This window comes from Microcaecilia unicolor, chromosome 2 (genome assembly GCF_901765095.1).
Source record: "Microcaecilia unicolor chromosome 2, aMicUni1.1, whole genome shotgun sequence".
Classification (NCBI taxonomy): domain Eukaryota; kingdom Metazoa; phylum Chordata; class Amphibia; order Gymnophiona; family Siphonopidae; genus Microcaecilia; species Microcaecilia unicolor.
This window is the reverse complement of record NC_044032.1, coordinates 631,155,443-631,175,681: the sequence shown is the minus strand read 5'-3', so window position 1 is coordinate 631,175,681 and position 20,239 is coordinate 631,155,443. Positions and strand designations below refer to the sequence as shown.

Sequence of the window (20,239 nt, the reverse complement as noted above, 5' to 3'; positions counted from 1 at the left end):
ATAGGAAGAAATGCCTTCCTTTCTTTCTTGTTTCTTTGATGCTGTACTACACGTAAGGTCTGGCTTCTTGGGATTTTGATTTAATTTCTGTCGCTAGTTTGTGGTACTTATTCTGTATTTGGCATTTGTGTTCCTTGGTGTGACTGAGGTATTCTGCTAGCATGAAATTTTATGTAGCATTCTGTAGTCATTTGGCTTGTTCAGTTTTCCCAATAAATGTTATTGATATTTTAGGGCCCCGCTGTAATATTTATGTAGGATCCTTGTTTTGGAAGTTCTGGCATGGTAGATTGCTCTAGGTTCTGAGTGACTTTTGTTTTAAAGATTTTTTTAATTACTTTACAATGTGTCTGTTATTGAGATTATACTAGAAACCAAAATTTATTTCGCGAGTTTTAAAGGGAAATGTCATAGCTCTGCTCTGCATCCATTGTTGGGGGAGGGCCAGGAGATTCTGTGGATGCAGAATGTATTTGGCTTCAACTATATGGGGGGAAAAATATGTGATGGGGACTGAAAAGTATAGTCTCTTGTACTTTCCCTTTCACTAGCCCTCAATGTAGCCTGCAGTCACTGAAGCCTGCACTGTTACCTTCATAAGTACATAAGTATTGCCAAACTGGGACAGACCAAAGGTCTATCAAGCCCAGCATCCTATTTCCATCAGTGGCCAATTCAGGTCACAAGTACCTGGCAAGATCCCAAAAAAGTATAGTACATTTTAGGCTGCTTATCCTAGAAATAAAGAGTGGATTTTCACCAAGTCCATTTTAATAATGGTCTGGACTGTTCCTTTAGGAAGCCATCCAAACCTTTTTTTTTAAACCCTGCTAAGCTAACTGCTTTTACCACATTCTCTGTCAACAAATTCTAGAGTTTAATTACATGTTGAGTGAAGAAAAATTTTCTCCAATTTGTTTTAAATTTACTACTTTGTAGCTTCATCGCGTGCCCCCTAATCCTAGTATTTTTGGAAAGAATAAAACAAGCGATTCACGTCTACCCATTCCACTCCACTCAGTATTTTATAGACCTCTATCATATCTCCCCTTAGCTGTCCTTTCTCCAAGCTGAAGAGCCCTAGCCGCTTCAGCCTTTTCTCATTGGGAAGCCTTCCCATCCCCTTCATTTATTACGGAGAGTGGGGTAGAGGTGGAGTACGGATGTATCAGGTGACTGTTTTTTCTCTTTCAATCCTAGTGCCCGCTCACCCAAAAATTGCCTTTGGCTACACTACTGGGTGGAAAAAAAAAACATAGTAGATGACGGCAGAAAAAAAGACCTGCATGGTCCATCCAGTCTGCCCAACAAGATAAACTCATATGTGCTACTTTTTGTGTATACCTTACCTTGATTTGTATCTGTCATTTTCAGGGCACAGACCGTATAAGTCTGGCCAGCACTATCCCTGCCTCCCAACCACCGGCTCTGGCACAGACCATATAAGTCTGCCCAGCAATATCCTCGCCTCCCAACCACCAGCCCCACCTCCCACCACCGGCTCTGCCACCTAATCTCAGCTAAGCTTCTGAGGATCCATTCCCTCGGAACAAGATTCCTTTATGGTTATCCCACGCATGTTTGAATTCCTTTACCGTTTTCCTCTCTACCACCTCCCGCGGGAGAGCATTCCAAGCATCCACCACTCTCTCCGCGAAAAAATACTTCCTGAAACTGTAATAGAATGGAAAAAAAAAACAAAAGGCTGGGATACGCACAGAGGATCTTGATTTAGGAGAGTGTGAGGGTAAAGCCTGAGATGGGGAGGCTCTGCAGGAAGAGGCAGACCAGATGGGCCTTGCTGTTCTCATCTCTTCTCATTTACTGTTGCTGATATCTAGATGTTAGTTCTAGCAAATGCATGACCCCCTTCTTAACAGCTCCACCATGTCTATAGTCTTGCTGTAATGATGAAATAGTGGAGGAGTGGCCTAGTGGTTAGGGTGGTGGACTTTGGTCCTGAGGAAACTGAGTTTCGATTCCCGTCACAGGCAGCTCCTTGTGACTCTGGGCAAGTCACCTTAACCCTCCATCGCTGCTGCACTTGAGCTGCATGAGTGGGAAAAGCGTGGGGTACAATGTAATTTTAAAAAATGTCACTAGCTCTTTCATTTCTGTATAAGTTTTAAGGTGCTGTTTGACTCAACAAAAACATCCCAAAATATCAAACTGAAGGACACGTACAAAGACAAGGTTAATGTAAGAATTGCTTTAATTTCATACTCCTTTAATTTTATCAAGGTGATGTCTCACTTTAAAATACACAGATATTCAGAAAATTAAAACGTTCCCAGCACATAGAGTATCAGCTGACTGATGGGATTCTCTTCTTGATGGCCATCCAACAATCAGCTTTACACACAGATGGTATTTTAGTATTTAAACCTATTATGTTACTCAGATTCAAGTATTCCTATAGCAGTGGAACAATTCCTTACATTGTGGTTGACAGTGTAACATATCTGACAATTGCACCCCAGGTAAGCATCATCCATTAACTGAAGACAAAACTATGCCTGGTGTTACATCTCCCATCAGTCTTCATTGGCTGTTCCTGAGGAAGGTATGATCCAATTGAGGTAAGTGGTGATAAACTCAGGAAAATCTCTCTTCTGAACAAGTTCCATGAACATTTCAGTTGCAGTATGCAATCTTTGCTTGTCACTGGGAAGGAAAGGCAGTAACTATTTTACTAGTACTACAATATAACAAGAGACATTACTAAAATGTGTTAGCTGAGTCACGCCTGGCATTTTTTCCAGCAGCTAGATGTGCTATCAGTCTCTTGTGTTCACTCGGGCTGAGGCATGGAGGAAACAATGTGACCACACACTTCACAAATATGCTGTGATTTGAGCTTAGGTGTTCAAAGATCTTAGCGTGGATGGATTAATCTTGTGCAGCGGTTCTCAACCCAGTCCTAGCCAGTCAGGTTTTTAGCATACCCAAAAGGACTATGCATGAAATAAATTTGCATGCCCTTCCTACATCATATGAAGATCTATCTCCATAGCCGCCGGGGGGGGGGGGCAGGTGGGACAAAATTCCCTTGGAGGCCCGGCGCCGCAGTCTCACCCACCCTCCGTCATCGACCGTCTGCCACCTGCATTGAAATCGCAGTCTCGCCTCCGTGAAAGCAGCGCTGCAGGCAGCAGAATGCCTCCCTTCGACCCTCCTTCCCTCCCTGTGTCCTGCCCTCATCTGACATAAACTTCCACGAGGGCAGGACACAGGGAGGGAAGGAGGGCCGAAGGGAGGCATTCTGCTGCCTGCAGCGCTGCTTTCACAGAGGTGAGACTGCGATTTCAATGCAGGGGGCCCGGCCCGGTGGCGGACAGAGGGGGGGGAGCGGTGGCGGCGACCTCGGGGGGGAGGGGGAGCAGTGGTGACCTCAGAGGGGGTGGAGGGGGAAGCAGCGAAGGTGACCTCGGGGGGGGGGCGGGGCCCTGGACCCCGGGGGGCGGCCTTGCCCTGGGCCCAGCCCAGTCTCTCGGCGGTCCTGTCTATCTCATGCATATTCATTGTGGGCATTCTGAAAACTGACTGGCTAGGTGTGTCCCGAGGACTAGGTTAAGAGCCCCTGCTCTAGTGGTTAGTGCAGCAGGTTGAGAAGCAGAGAGACCCAGGGTTCAAATCCTGTTTCTTCCACTGATCTCGGACTACTTCACCCTCCATTGCTTCAGGTATAAACTTAAGCTCTCTGGGAACAGAGGAAATGCCTATTGTATCGGAACATAACACCTTGAGCTGTTGCTGGAAAGGCATGAGCAGAATCCAAATAAAAATGTTAAAGACCTACACGTCAACTGCCACCTGCTGTCACCGTCCACGATCATACTTGGGACTGTTTGATTTTACCTAAACTAGAGACATCAGCAGAACAGCACTGAAAATTACAAGCCTACTTCTCTCCAACTTTGTTGAAATATCACTGCAAAGATATATAGCTTCTTGCAACCTAGGCCATGTTTTCTTTGAGGGGGGAGGGGAGTAGGGGAATCATAACTCAGTCTACCTGACTTTTTTTTGGATGACAAACCTTACAATCCAAAAATCAGTCCAGCTGTAATATGGGCAGTGAATAGTTTATGAATTTGTATATTGTTTTATAAACATGGATATTTGACCATTTCTACTATTTTGATAAATATTTCTAACCGTAGTGTTGCTTGGAATGTATGATATTTCCTGCACCCTTTTCCTTCCTTTCTCTGATGATGATGAATACTTATAGCCTGCTTTATCCCTAGAAATAGGTTCCAAGCGGGTGAACAATAAAGTAACACTGATCATTAATCAGGAATGTATAACAAAGAAATAAATGAAAATATATTGTAAATTTAGAAAATATGACTTTAATCATTTCCTAAATCAAAGATAACTAGAGCAATCACGGATGTCAACTGACAATCAGTGGCGTTCCTAGGGTGGCTGACACCCGGGGCGGATCACCGATGCGCTCCCCCCCCCCGGGTGCCGCGCGACCCCCGGCGAAAGGCCCCCCCCCCGGCGAAAGGCCCCCCCCCCCCCCCCCCCCCCCGCGAAAGGACACACCTCTCCGGCGAAAGGACACCCCCCCGGGTGCATTTTTACCTGCTGGGGGGGGGGGTGCCGCGCGCCTATCTGCTTCACTCGTTCCATGCTCCCTCTGCCCCGGAACAGGAAGTAACCTGTTCCGGGGCAGAGGGAGCACGGAACGAGCGGAGCAGACAGGCACGCGGCACCCCCCAGTGGCGTGCACCCGGGGCAGACCGCACCCACGGCCCCCCCCCCCCTAGGAACGCCACTGCTGACAATGTATTCGAACACTTTACTGATTGAGATCTAAAAGAATCTTCAATAAAAAAGGCTTAGGTTTAATACTCTTAAATGAAGGAAATTGTAACATAAAATGATTACATGAACTAAAATTGTTCTGCCCCCATTTGCATGGAGGCAGGTTGCCTGTTGTTTATATCAGACTGCATTGCCTGTAATAGTTTAAAGTGCTTGTGCCCTTAAGAAAGACAGGAAGTGCCTTTGGACTACAAATCTTAGTTTTCCTGCAGTGCCCTGTGATAGGCTCTTCCTGGGCACATATCCCTCTTCTCTATGCCTTATGGCAGGGCTGCCGAGAGACTGAGCCGGGCCCGGGGCAAGGCTGCACCCGGGGGCCCCTGCCGCCGCCGCTGTCCCCCCAACCCCTACCACTGTCGCCTCCCTCTCCTGCTCTCAGGCCACCGGCGCCGCAGTCCCCAGTCTCCACTTGCCCACCCCCAGCCCCGTTGACAGCCCCTCTGTCCGCCACCGTGACCGGGCCCCCTGCATTCAAATCGACAGCGCCTCACCTTCGCTTGAAAGCAGCAGATCGCCTCCCTTCGGGCCTTCCCCCTCTGTGTCCTGCCCTCGTCACTTCCTGTTTCCGCGAGGGCAGGGCACAGTGAGGGAGGGCCTGAAGGGAGGCGATCTGCCACTTTCACACGGAGGTGAGGTGCTGCCAATTTGAATGCAGGGGGCCCGGTCATGGTGGCGGACGGAAGGGGGCTATTGACGGAGCTGAGGGCAGACAGATGAGACCGGGGACTGTAGTGCTGGCAGCCTGGGAGAAGGAGAGAGACCCTAGTGCCGGGCCCCCCTTGGAGGCCCAGGCCCGGGGAATTTTGTCCCCCCTGCCTCCCCCTTTTGGTGGCCCTGCCTTACGGAACTTTTCCTATTGGCTGGCCCTTGTCCCTGTGTATGCTGGGTTGTAGCTGTCCCGCTTCTCTCTCCAGTGGGGTGAAGGGAATCTGTTCGCATGCATGCTTCTCTACGAACTGTATCTAACACTGTACCTTGCTGCATGAGCTTTTCCTAACCTGTGTAACATCATCTAATTGTCACCATTTTAAAAGTATTTACAACACCCACTTTCTCAGCTTGGTGCTGAGATCTCCTGGCTTCTCTGGCATACAGAGTGAGCTGGTAGGGACAGACTTCACAATCTGCTGGGCAGAAACTCTTGTTCAACACTTCAGAACTGTAAGTACGTTCTTTGTTTTGATTTTGCATTCAAGAAGATTTTGGTTCAAGAGTTTTGAGTCTTCACAGTGATGTTCTATACTCTGGTTTAACTGACAGTCTAGCTTAGTGTTCGAGACGGCACTTTTGCAAGGACTGTACAAAAAAAATCATTATGTTTTCCAAGCAGTTGAATCAATGGTGTCAATTCAACTGGATAGTAGCCTCTAAAAATTTTTAAAAACAGCATACTGTAAAAAGTATCCATGCTCACACAGGCAGCCCATGGAGATCAATCAGCAAGGGGGACGCATGATCAAATTTAGATTTCTGAAAGATATATCTAGTGGCTCTATTCTGGATTAGCTGTTAACTTTCAGAGAATTCCTACATGCAGAGAATTACAATAATTTATTTGTGACAAGGCCATAGCAGAGAAACTGAATGAATTCTTGGCTTCAGTCTTTATGGATGGAGATGTAAGCGATCTGCCTATACCAGAAATGGTTTTCAAGGGTGATGATGTGGAGGAACTGAAACAAATCTCGGTGAACCTGGAAGATGTACTGAGCCAAATTGACAAATTAAAGAGTACTAAATCACCTGGACTGGATGGCATACATCCAAGGATACTCAAAGAACTCAAGCATGAAATTGCTGATCTACTGTTAGTAATATGTAACCGGTCATTAAAATCATCCATACTACCTGAAGATTGTAGGGTAGCCAATGTGACGCCGATTTTTAAAAAGGGTTCCAGGGTGATCTGTAAAATTACAGACCGGTAAGCCTGATGTCAGTGCTGAGCAAAATAATGAAAATTTATTATAAAGAATACAATTACGGAACACATAGAAAACATGGTTTATGGGACAGAGTCAGCATGCAGCCAAGGGAAGTCTTCCCTCACCAATTTGCTTCATTTCTTTGAAGGTGTGAATAAACATGTGGATAAGGTGAGCCAGTTGATGTAGTGTATCTAGATTTTCAGAAAGCTTTTGATAAAGTTCCTCATGAGAGACTCCTGAGAAAATTAGAGTCATGGGATAGGAGGCAATGTTCTGGAGTGGATTAGGAATTCGTTATTGGACAGAAAACAGAGGGTAGGGTTAAATGGTCATTTCTCTCAATGGAGGAGGGTGAACAGTGGAGTGGCGCAGGGATCAGTACTGGGACCGGTGCTATTTAACATATTTATAAATGATCAGAAAGACAAGTGAGGTGATTAAATTTGCAGATGACACAAAACTGTTCAAGGTTGTTAAAACACTTGTGGACTGTTGAATATTGCAGGAAAACCTTAGGAAATTGGAAGACTGGGTATCCAAACGGCAGATGAAATTTAATGTGGACAAATGCAAGGTGATGCACATTGGAAAGGAATCACAGTCATAGTTAACTGATGCTAGGGTTCACCTTGGGGGTCAACACCCAAGAAAAAGATCTAGGTGTCATTGTGGATAATATGCTGAAATCTTCTGCTCAATGTGTGGTGGTGGCCAGAAAAGCAAACAAGATGCTAGGAATTATTAGGAAAGTGATGGTGAATAAGACCAAAATTATTATAATGCCTCTGTATCACTTCATGGTGCGATCTCACCTTCAGTATTGTGTTCAGTTCTGGTCACTGTATCTCAAAAAAGATAGAGCATATTAGAAAAGGTTCAAAGAACTGCAACCAGAATGATAAAGGGGGTGGAATGCCTCTCATATGAGGAAAGGCTAAAGAGGTCAGGGGTCTTTCAGCTTGGAAATACTTTTAAAACAAATAGGAAGAAAAAAATATTTTTTCACTCAACAAATAGTTAAGCTCTGGAACTCTGCCTGCAAGGCATAATACAAGACTAAATTTAAAACTGTCTCGGATCTTTAAGGAAGTTAAAGGGCAAGAGTACTTGAAGAACAGGATCTCCCTCTATGCACCTCCATGGTCACTAAGGTCCTCTCAAGGAGTATCTCTAACCACGCTCTTTCCAAAGGAAGTATACTCTGGAACACACTCCCAGAAAGACTTCATCTAGTGCAAGACTATCTTTATTTCAGGAAGCAGATGAAAGCCTGGTTCTTCTCCCAAGCCGTCAATGGAAGAAGCAATTAACTAGCTCGTTACAAATACAAGGACTAAAATTGGCTGCACATGCTGCAGCAGGATATACTTACCATACATACTCTAGCAGAGATCATGGTCATGCACTTTTTCTGACTACAAAAGCAATTTTCCTAAAGTAGTATCCCTTATCTACAGTATCTAAACTTATCTGTGCTCCACCTCTGCTTTGTCTCCTTTGCTGTCTATTAAGATGTTCTAATGTATATTTTGTTGAGATGTAAATACCATACTGTGCTATAATATATGCTTACGGCTGTGTTTATTGCTTCTGTTTGGGTTATATTTGCTGTATTATTTATTTATTACATTTGTACCCCGCGCTTTCCCGCTCATGGCAGGTTCAATGCGGCTTACATAGTAGTTAGGATTTCAGTGAATTACAGAGAGAAGTACAATGTGTAGCAACGTTGTATTAACGTAACAAGATAGAAGTAGTTATTTGTTATCACAAGAGAAGGGGTAGTGTAGGTGGGAGAGTTAGGGGGGGGGGTGAGTTGTTTTATTTATTTTTTATTACATTTGTACCCCGCGCTTTCCCACTCATGGCAGGCTCAATGCGGCTTACATGGGGCAATGGAGGGTTAAGTGACTTGCCCAGAGTCACAAGGAGCTGCCTGTGCCTGAAGTGGGAATTGAACTCAGTTCCTCAGTTCCCCAGGACCAAAGTCCACCACCTTAACCACTAGGCCACTCCTCCACTCCATAGTCAGGAGATTTGGTGTGAGAGAATAGGGGGGAGGAGAAGTAGGAGGATTGGTGGGAGGGGGTCTAGTGCCTTGTCATTATCGCTTGGCTGGTTGTTATGTGGATGGGTACGTAGTTTAGGTTGGATCATTTGGGTAATCTTGGATTAATTTCTTTAAAAAGGCTGGAAATAAATTCTAATAAATAAGTATCTCTCATCCTTCTGTCTCTCCTGATACCATTCCTCCTTTTCTCTTCATTATCTCCATCATCTCATTCCCCATTATGAAGCTTTTACATTCCTTTTAACTCTTCTTTCCGCTTTTGTTCATCTTTCCCCATTCCTTTCTTTTTGTCCCCTTTGGGTTTTGTCTCCTTTCCCCTTCGTTCTGTCCCCTTCACGTTCTCTTTTCCTGCTCCTTTTCCCTCCCAATCTTTTTGTTTTCTCCTCCTCACGCCTTCCTTTTCTCTCCCATTCTCTTATTTCTATACTGGACTTCTTTTCAATCAAACACTTAGATGAATCAAAGATAGAAGAAGACCTGAACACAGAACCACCCATCCTTGCTTTAACCACACCTCCAGTGGCGTAGGAAGGGGGGGGCGGGAGGGGCGGTCCACCCCGGGTGCACGCGCTCGGGGGGGTGCCAGCCCCGTTGGTTCCCTGTGTGACGTGCACTCGGGGTGGATCGGCCCCTCCTGCAGGTAAGAATGTGGTCTGGGGGGGGGGGTCGCACCGTGCTGCACCCGGGGGGGGTGCACAGCGGCGACCCGCCCCGGGTGCCATTAGCCCTCGCTAAGGCACTGCACACCTCATAACTGAAGATTCCTTTTTGGAATAACACAATCTTCTTGAGATTGACACTGACCTTTCAGATGAACACTGCAAACCTTGCAACTCTTGTTCCACTTCTTGGACCAGGCTTTGAACGAGGCTCCTGGAGACTGTTCTGTCATCATCCTCTAATTTGACTTCATGGCGAATCCACTGCCAAACCTGAAATGATGGTAAATTGTACATATTTAACACACAAATTTACCGTCCATAGAGACCATAAGCCTTCCTTCTGTCCATTTACAGAAATTACTCAGCTCTACAATCCCTTCCTCTCTTCAGAAATCCCTTTTACTTGTCCCGTGCTTTCTTGAATTCAGATACTGGTCTCTGGGAGCTATTCCACACAATTAGCACCCTCTCAGTGAAGAAATATTTCCTTTGATTTTTTTTTTCCTGGGTCTCTCCTCTTTTGCGCTCTGTTGCTATGCCTCCTTGTTCCAGGCAGTGGCGTAGCCAAGGGTGGGCCCAGGCCCACCTACTTTGGGCTCAGGCCCACCTAGTAGCAGCACACCTATGACGTGTCTGGTAGGGATTCCCAAGCCCTACCAGCCGAAAATTCCTGTCCTTCCTGCGTATCAGCCTTCCCTTTGATGTATTCCCGCCTATGCGGAAACAGGAAGTTGCATCAGAGGGAAGGCTGTGGAGCCAACATGAGCAGTGCGTATTATTTGCTGCTTGCTGCCAGTGAAAATCTGCTATTTAAAAGGTATGGGGGGAGGGGGATGTTTGAGAGACCGTATGGCATGCAGGCGAGAGAGGGAGAGACCAAATCACTTGTGGGACATGGCGGAGTTCTTCTGCCCACCCATCTTGGGCCCAGGCCCACCCAAAATTGGGTGTCTGGCTACGCCCCTGGTTCCAGGGCTTCCTTTCAATTGAAAGATGCCTGCCTCCTATACAATGTATAAAAAGAAAAAAGGAAAGTATCCTCTATGAAAGGTCAAAGACAACCCAAGAAGTAGAGGATAATACTGAACTGTGGTCAAGGGTGTTATTTATTAAGCACCAGAAAGAGACCCAACACAGGTCCATGTTTATGCGAGAAACCTGCCTGCCTCAGGGGTCAAATACAATCATACTGCAGCTCAGGGGCATAGCCAGACCTCGGCGGGAGGGGGGCCAGAGCCCGAGGTGGGGGGCACTGTTTAGCCACCTCCCCCCACCGCTGACCCTCCCCCGCCACTTTGGACCCCCGCTGCCGCAACCGCAACCCCCACTGCCGCCACTTGCCCCCTGCCCTGCCGCCACATCATGTACCTTGTTTGGTGGCGGGGGTCCCCAATCCCCACCAGCCGAAGAGTCGTCTTCAGCACCGGTCGACTCCAGCGCCTTCGTTGTGTGATCATCTGTTTCTGACGCCTTACGTCCTGCACGGGGCTACATGCACGGTGCAGGACGTAAGGCGTCAGAAACAGATGATCACACAACGAAGGCGCTGGAGTCGACCGGTGCTGAAGACGACTCTTCGGCTGGTGGGGATTGGGGACCCCCGCCAGCAAACAAGGTACCTGATGATGCGGTGGGGGGGGGTCAAATGTAGAGGGGGCCAGGGTGTAATCTATGGGGGCCCATGCCCCCGTGGCCCCACGTAGCTACGCCCCTGCTGCAGCTAACAAGGGCTGCTGGCATCTGAACCCCACCAACCCTATCACAGTGGAGGATCCAGCTCCCCCTGCTTCAATCCACCTGTCAGATCTCTTTCTGGTGCCTAATAAAGAACACCTTTGACCACACTCCCTATTGGAAGTTCTTGTGTTATCCTCTACTTCTTGGGTTGTCTTCCTACACAGTGTATACCATGAATGTATTTAAATGTCTCTATCATACCTCCCCTCTTTCACTTTTCTTCTGAAGCACATATATTTCGATCGTAATTCTGTCCCCATATGCTTTATGACAAACTACTGAGTTTTGTAAAATTATTTATACATTTTGAAACAGTATAACAAGCATACAACTTGTTATGAAATAGATACAGAAATTTAAAAAATAAAAAGGAAAGAAGAAATGTATTTACAGAATGGGGAGGACATATATACGTTTTTTTCTCTTTTAAGTCCTCTGTTTTGAGGAACTGAGAATCCAAACCATAAAAGAATGAAAGAAAACTGTCTAGGAAAGGAGACATTTAAAGCAAATAACATCAAAAGACTTCATCCTGCCATATTACACGAAGGTCATAAAGAGAAACCTAAATGCTAGTGATGTTACATAGCAGCTTGAAATGGAGGTGGATATTTGTCCTCTCACAGTTGGTGTCTTCCTAAACAAGGTCTTTATTTATTGATTTGAATAAAGACCTCGTTTAGGAAGACACCATCTGTGAGAGGACATTTTTTGGATCCACTGTTTGTATGTTTGTCTTTGGTTCTTCTGTGGAGAGATCTCCTTCTGTGGGTGTTTGCTTCAGTGGATATTTATCACTCTAGAAAATAGATAATTGTGAAGGATCATAAACTGCATACTTGATTCCATTATATTCTTAAAATACACTTGCAGACAAATTTTAAGAACAGTCCCCTAATCTGGTGAGCTCTACGTCGCAATAAAAACAACTTCCTCCATTTTCGCGTAGGTCTAGCAACATCAGAAAAAAAATTATTATCTGCACGTTTTTAAAACAAATGTAACCGAAAAGAGAACCAGTAAGATTCAAACAAAAGTAGCAATCATAATAGAGGAAATTGTGTATTTCGAGCATCTCTAAAGTCCCAGATACATTCAAACTATCAGTAAAGATCAGTATTTCTAGGCAGAGGAATGTAACAAACAGGAGAGTCAACTGGGAACGTCAGAATCTCAGTCCTATATTTATTGAACACTAGTAAAAAAAGGCCCGTTTCTGGCACAAATGAAACGGGCACTAGCAAGGTTTTCCTTGTAGTGTGTATGTTTGAGAGAGTATGTGTGAGACTGACTGTGTGTGAGACAGTGAGAGTGAATGTGCGAGTGTGTGTGTGTGAGAGAGAGCGAGAGTGCTGGGTGCAAGTGTGTCTCCTCTGGCCCCCCTGCAGCCACCGTGCGATTCTCCTCTCTCCCATGCTCCCCCTCCAGCCACCCAGCGATTATACTTTTTCCCTTGCCCCACCTGCAGCCACCCACCGATGGCATTCTCTCCCTTGCCCCCCCTCCAGCCAACCTGCGAGTCTCCTCTGTCCCTTGCCCCCCTGCAGCCACGCAGCGAGTTTCCTGTGTCCCCTGCGCCCCCTCCAGGCACCCAGTGAGTTTTCTATATTCCCTGCCCCCCCTCCAGCCACCCTGCATTTGTTGTGTGTCTCCTGCCCCACCTCCAGCCACCCAGTGATTATCCTATCTCCCCTGCCCTCCCTGTAGCCACCCTGCTATTGTCCTGTGTCCCCTGGCCCCCCTGCAGCCACCCAGCGATTGTCCTCTGTCCCCTGCGCCCCCTCCAGGCACCCAGTGAGTCTTCTATATTCCCTGCCCCCCCTCCAGGCACCTAGCGATTGTGCTGTCTCCCCTGCCCCCCCCCCCCCGTCCAGCCAGCCAGTGATTTCCCTGTGTCCCCTGCCCCCCTGCAGCCACCCTGCGATTTTGGTGTGTCTCTTGGCTCCCCCCCGTGCAGGCAGCCAGCGATTATATTGTGTCCGTGCCCCCCTGCAGCCTCCCTGCGAATATCCTCTCACCCTGCCCCTTTTGCCATGCCCCCCAGCGTCCGTCACCGTTCCCTTCCCCCCGATGTCTCTGTTGCCAGTGCACCCCCTTCCACCCCCACCCATGTCGTCGCTGCTGGTGCTCCCCCCTCTCCGAAGGCCCCCCCACCCCACTGACCTGCCGAAACAGAAACAGAAGATTTTAGCGTGATGTCAATGCCCCTGCAGTACGAACCCATACAGTAACGTGTGCCCCGCCCTCGACGTCATCGCATTTTGACACGAGGGCGGAGCACAGCTACAGTGCAGTAGAACGTTGGAGGTGAGAATGTGCTCCGCCCTCAACGTCATAACGTTTGACGCGAGGGCGGGGCCCAGAGACTGTGATTTTCGTGGCTTCAGAGCTTCGAACTTACGAACCTGGCTTCAGTGACGTCAGTCAAAATAGAACGTTGAGGGTGAGTTTTATATGTATAGATACCTTGTGGCATTATTGAGGGGATCTTTGGAAAATTAATAAAGCAGAGATTTCTTGTCCTTATGGAATTCTCTATAAACTGTTTTCTGATAAATTACTACTACTACTATTTAGCATTTCTATAGCGCTACAAGGCATACGCAGCGCTGCACAAACATAGACGAAAGACAGTCCCTGCTCAAAGAGCTTACAATCTAATAGACAAAAAATAAATAAAGTAAGCAAATCAAATCAATTAATGTGAACGGGAGGGAAGAGAGGAGGGTAGGTGGAAGCGAGTGGTTACGAGTCAAAAGCAATGTTAAAGAGGTGGGCTTTCAGTCTAGATTTAAAGGTGGCCAAGGATGGGGCAAGACGTAGGGGCTCAGGAAGTTTATTCCAGGCGTAGGGTGCAGCGAGACAGAAGGCGCGAAGTCTGGAGTTGGCAGTAGTGGAGAAGGGAACAGATAAGAAGGATTTATCCATGGAGCGGAGTGCATGGGAAGGGGTGTAGGGAAGGACGAGTGTGGAGAGATACTGGGGAGCAGCAGAGTGAGTACATTTATAGGTTAGTAGAAGAAGTTTGAACAGGATGCGAAAACGGATAGGGAGCCAGTGAAGCGTCTTGAGGAGAGGGGTAGTATGAGTAAAGCGACCCTGGCGGAAGATGAGACGGGCAGCAGAGTTTTGAACCGACTGGAGAGGGGAGAGGTGACTAAGTGGGAGGCCACTATTATCTTTAATTATATTCGTTTCATCTTGCTCTAATTTAGCAAACTTCTTTTCCAGAGATTCTAATCTAGATCTTGAACGGCAAGCTCAGTCACATTTGTTGAAACAGCCATTATAAGTTTAGAAACGTTGTACCACTTTTGCTCACAGAAGACCTTACCCAAACTGTCTGTGGCATGTCAGATTTGGGGGGGGGGGGGTTTTCCAGCTGGAAAGAAAATGGTTTAAAAAATGAAAGGAACACAGCGTTACATTGTTCCATCCTCATCAATTCCCTAATCAGAAACACCAATTGAAAGTGTCTTTTCATTCACAGTCCCTTCAACCGCAAGGAATTTCTTAAACAATACCTCCATATTCACCGGAACATCAGACACCAGGCACAAGTGAATACACACTCCGGCCTCTATTCAGCGCTACTTAACTGGCCAGGATCAGCTAAATCTCAACCAGCATCCAGACCAATGTATCAGCCTGCCTATTTGATATCGCTGCCTGGATGTCTCAACGTCATCTGAAACTTAACATGGGCAAAACCGAGCTCCTTATCTTTCCCCCTAAACCCACCTCTCCTCTCCCCCCTTTCTCTATTTCTGTGGATGGCACTCTCATTCTCCCTGTCTCATCAGCTCGAAACCTTGGGGTCATCTTCGACTCCTCTCTCTCCTTCTCTGCTCACATTCAGCAGATTGCCAAAACCTGACGTTTCTTTCTCTATAACATCAGCAAAATCCGTCCCTTCCTCTCTGAGCACTCTGCCAGAACCCTTATCCACACTCTTATCACCTCTCGCCTAGATTATTGCAATCTGCTTCTCACCGTCCTCCCACTTAGCCATCTCTCTCCTCTTCAATCAGTCCAAAACTCTGATACGCGACTCATTTTCCGCCAGAGTCGCTATGCTCACATTAGCCCTCGCCTCCACCACCCTTTCTGTGAAATAATACTTCCTTAGGTTACTCCTAAGCCTATTCCCTCTTAACTTTGTCATATGCCCCCTCATTCCAGAGCTCTCCTTCATTTGAAAAAGGCTCTCTTCCTGTACATAAATGCCCTTGAGATGCTTAAACGTTTCTATCATGTCTTCTCTCTCCCTCCTCTCTTCCAGCATATACATGTTGAGGTTCATAAGCCTGTCCCTATGATTTTTGAATTCAAGACCGCTTACTCATTTCGTAGCTGCCCTCTGGAGCGACTCCATCCTGTTTATATATTTCCGTTTATATGCTGGTTGACTTACTGCATATCCTTAGAATATTTTTCTATACAAAAGGCTGGAATGAATCTTGAATTTAAGCTTGCTGTTTAAATATCTGGTCTACTTTTTTTTTTAATCTGCAGTATGCTTATAAATTGACTTTATTAGAATAATTTAAATATTTGCTTATTATAAAACTTGAATGTTTTAAATATTTGATAGTCTGCAAGAACAATTGCTTGCTACAAAAAATTTGTACTTGTTTAACTTTAAAGATTTGCGTTGGCGAGTTAATTGACTAGAATAAGCTTACGTGATGACTTTCTTATCAGAAAAGCTTGAAAGTCTGCTTGTATATTTGCAGTAAGCTTCGATCTTTCCTTACCTACAAATAGAGCTTCATTGTTTTCCCAACTATAATAAGCCTAATTGTTTTTTACTTGTTTGTTTTTGGTAGGTTTCAATGTTTGCTAATTTGCAATAAGTTTAAACTTTTGCAATATAATTAAACGTTTTACACGGTGAATAGCACTAAATTTTAATGTGTGCTTTCTTGTTTGATATATCTTTAATTGCTTTGCTTAAGTGCTTGCTTTTTTTGTAACAGCTTTGAACGTTTAAATGCAGACTAAATGATTTTTTGTGGTAAGGCTAAATTTTTCCGGAGATGCGAAGGCGGTAGAACGAGAGGACATGAAATGAGATTGAAGGGGGGCAGACTCAAGAAAAATGTCAGGAAGTATTTTTTCACGGAGAGAGTAGTGGATGCTTGGAATGCCCTCCCGCGGGAGGTGGTGGAAATGAAAACGGTAACGGAATTCAAACATGCGTGGGATAAGCATAAAGGAATCCTGTGCAGAAGCAATGGATCCTCAGGAGCTTAGTCAAGATCGGGAGGCGGGGCTGGTGGTTGTGAGGCAGGGATAGTGCTGGGCAGACTTATACGGTCTGTGCCAGAGCCGGTGGTGGGAGGCGGGGCTGGTGGTTGGGAGGCGGGGATAGTGCTGGGCAGACTTATACGGTCTGTGCCCTGAAAAGGACAGGTACAAATCAAGGTAAGGTATACACAAAAAGTAGCACATATGAGTTTATCTTGTTGGGTAGACTGAATGGACCATGCAGGTCTTTTTCTGCCATCATCTACTATGTTACTATGTTTTTTGCTTGATCAGCTTAAATGCTTGCCTGCTTGACAGCAACAAGTTTAAATATTTGATTTCTTAGATGTAAAATCTTAATTACAGACATTATAAAGTTGTTTTGTTGCCCCTGTGGAACTGAAAATATATACTTAAAGGTCTGTTGACTTAATTACATAAATACGGGGCCAATTCACTAAGGGGCCCATATATTCAAGTTTAACACATGCTAAATGCTAAGAAGCCCATTTTATACCTATGGGTTCTTTGCGTGTAATGCGCATCAAGCTTTAGTAAAAGGGCCCCTAAGTCTTTTCCCCTCAGTCTTTATGGGGGAAAAACACAGATGATTCAGACCAGTAGAATATTAACTTGTCTGTAGAGTTTAAATATGGACTTGCTTAACTGTACCACTTAGAAGAACATTCTCTTATGTGTAAGCCTAACGCTTGGCTTCTATCTATAAATGTAAATGAAAAGAAATTTGGTTTGGTCATTTAAAATCTGTTAGATTCCATTCTAGTTATAAGCAATATTGAAAGAAGTTAAAACCTCATCTCTTCATAAATTCATTTCAAATATTTTCACAATAGTCTACGTTTTTTGATCTAATTAACTGGTCGACAACCTTATCTTCTGCTTGTATTATCTTTATCAAACTGTACGTTGTTATAACCTTTCTATTAATCCTGACTCCCCCAGTGGTCACTAACCCCTCCCACCAAAAAAAAAGAACTTTAAAAACTTCTTTTTCCAGCCTGTATGCCAGCCTCAAATGTCATACCCAGCTCCATCACAGCAGTATGCAGGTCCCTGGAGTAGTTGTTAGTGGGTGCAGTGGACTTCAGGCAGGTGGACTCAGGCCCATCCCCCCCTACCTGTTACACTTGTGCTGGTAAATGGGAGCCCTCCAAACCGCCCCCAAAACCTACTGTACCCACATCTGCAGCTCCTCAGTACCTCTCCACTCTCATCTCTCCCTACATTCCTCCCCGGGAACTCCGTTCACTGGGTAAATCTCTCTTATTTGCACCCTTCTCCTACACTGCTAACTCCAGACTCCGTTCCTTTTATCTTGCTGCACCATATGCGTGGAATAGACTTCCTGAGCCGGTATGTCAAGCTCCATCTCTGGCCGTCTTCAAATCTAAGCAAAAAGCCCACCTTTTTGATGCTGCTTTTAACTCCTAACCCTTATTCACTTGTTCAGAACCCTTATTTTATCATCCTGACTTTAATATTCCCTTATCTTTTGTTTGTCATGTTTGTCCTAATTACATTGTAAGATCTGTCGAGCAGGGACTGTCTCTTCATGTTCAAGTGTACAGCGCTGTGTACGTCTAGTAGCGCTATAGAAATGATAAGTAGTAATAGTAGTAGGTGCCCCCCTTCAGCCATAAGTGCTATGGTAATGGTGTAGAGTTCTGGGGAGTGGGTTTTGGGGGGGATTTGGGGGGCTCAGCACCCAAGAGAAGGGAGCTATGGACTTGGGAGGTATTTTTTTTTTACTTGTTACAAGTGCCCCCTAGGGTGCCCAGTTAGTGTCCTGGCATGTGAGGGGGACCAGTGCACTACGAATCCTGGCCCCTCCCACGACCAAATGCCTTGGATTTGTTCGTTTTTGAGCTGGGCGCCTTCGGTTTCCATTATCGCTGAAAACCGATACCGCCTAGCTCAAATCCGCCCAAATCCGATGCATTTGCCCGGCAGCAACCGTATTATCGAAACAAAAGATGGACGCCCTTTTTCAAAAATACGGTCTGTCCTGCCCCTTCGAGTATCCGTGCTCGGAGATAGGCGCCCATGGAGATGGGCGTTCGCGTTCGATTATGCCCCTCCATGTATAATTTTGTAGAACCACAGCTTCAAAAAGATATAAACAGGTTGGAGTCAGTCCAGAGAGCAGTTACCAAAACGGTGAGTGGTCTTCATCATAAATCTTATGGAGACAGATGTAAAGATCTCAATATGTATACTTTGAAAGAAAGGTGAGAGACGGGAGATATGATAGAGACGTTTAAATATTTCCATGGCACAAATGTACAGGAGGCGAGTTTCTTTCAATTGAAAGGAAGGTCTGGAATTAAGGGGCATAGGATGAAGGTGAAAAGGGACAGACTCAGGAGTAACCTAATAAAATACTCCTTCACAGAAAGGGTGGTGAAGTTCTGGAAAGTCGTCCTGGTGGAGGAAATGGAGACGAAAATTGTATCTGAATTCAAGAAAGCTAGGGACAAGTACGTAAGATCTCTAAGGGAGAGGAAGGAATAGTAGATGGCATGGATAGGCTATATGGTCTTTATCCGCCTTCATTTTTCTGTGTTTCTAGGTATTACATGGTTAAACGGGCTGTTTGAATTTTGGGCACCCTTCCTATTGCTAAAAGTTTCCATTGATAGTTCTTCGAGGCTGTCGACTTATTTTGTTTTGATTACAGCTGCTATTTGCTACTCCTCAGGTATTGCCATCCTAACCAACAGTGGTGTACCTACCTTTGTTGCCACCTGGGGTGGAGAGTGCAACTCTCCCCCCCCCCCCACCCCGGGGTGAGCACCCCCCTCCTCCAAGTAGGGGGGTGTGCTGAGCAGTCGCAGCTCTGCAGGTCCTCTGCTCCCTGTGACATCAGCTTCCTGTACCGGGGCAGGGGACTGTCAGAGCCATGAGCCACGCGACTGCTCAGTGCACCTCCTTGCTGCCTGCACTCGGACTGCCCCCACCGCCCCGCCCTTGGTACACCACTGCTAAGCAACTGCCTAGACTGCTTAATACTGAAGCCAGCTCTACATGCAGCAAGACTTATTCTTCTCCTGAAACACAAGAAACTTATTTCTCAAGTAATTCATGCACACCATGGCCTATTTTGGAAGCTTGACGTGGAGCTGGTGGAATGCGGTAAGCAGGGTATGCACCTCAGAGAGGTGCCAACAATCGAGGAGTGCCAGAACCTGCCAATGCTTTGCTTACCTGTTGTGCTCTACTGGCTGCTGCCGCCGTACACTACAGCCCTCCCAAGTCCTGCCGTGAAGGGCCCGCCGTGGTAGTATAGTGGCCTCTGCGGGGGCAGGAAAGAATCCCACTGTTTCCTGCCCGCTGAAACTAGTCTGTCTCTGCTCTGCTTTTCTGCACCGCTGCCGTGTTTTAAAAATGGCTGCCAAGGCTTCTAGTCTTGGCAGCCATTTTGAAAACATGAGCAGCACCGGGCACAGTAGCAACAGTGGGCAGGAAAGAGTGGAGTTCTTTCCTGCCCCCAAAGAAGCCACTAGACCACCAGGGCTCTTCAAGATAGGACCGGGGAGGGCTTAGTATGTGAGAGGGGGCAGCAACTGTGGCGGTGGGGGGGGGGGGGGGGGCGGCAGGCAGGTTTTGGCACAGTATAAGTCACACTCATCACAAGGACAAAACATAAGAAAACCAATGAATTGCATTAGGGGCTTATAGCACATTTAGTTGTGTTTAAACAAATGAGAGATCTGCATGAAAGAAAATAATTATTT

At 46.1% G+C, this 20,239-nt stretch overlaps 1 protein-coding gene across 1 annotated transcript in view; it reads right to left on the bottom strand.

Moving 5' to 3' along the window:
* Window positions 1-2,194: 2,194 nt before the first annotated feature.
* The window catches only part of LOC115461694 (malate synthase-like), a 96,418-nt gene continuing 78,373 nt past the window's right edge, over window positions 2,195-20,239 (bottom strand). Inside the window, 3 exon segments of the mRNA XM_030191719.1 lie at window positions 2,195-2,573; window positions 2,576-2,664; window positions 9,640-9,767. Coding sequence (XP_030047579.1) covers window positions 2,542-2,573; window positions 2,576-2,664; window positions 9,640-9,767 — 249 coding nt within the window. The 3' untranslated portion in view covers window positions 2,195-2,541.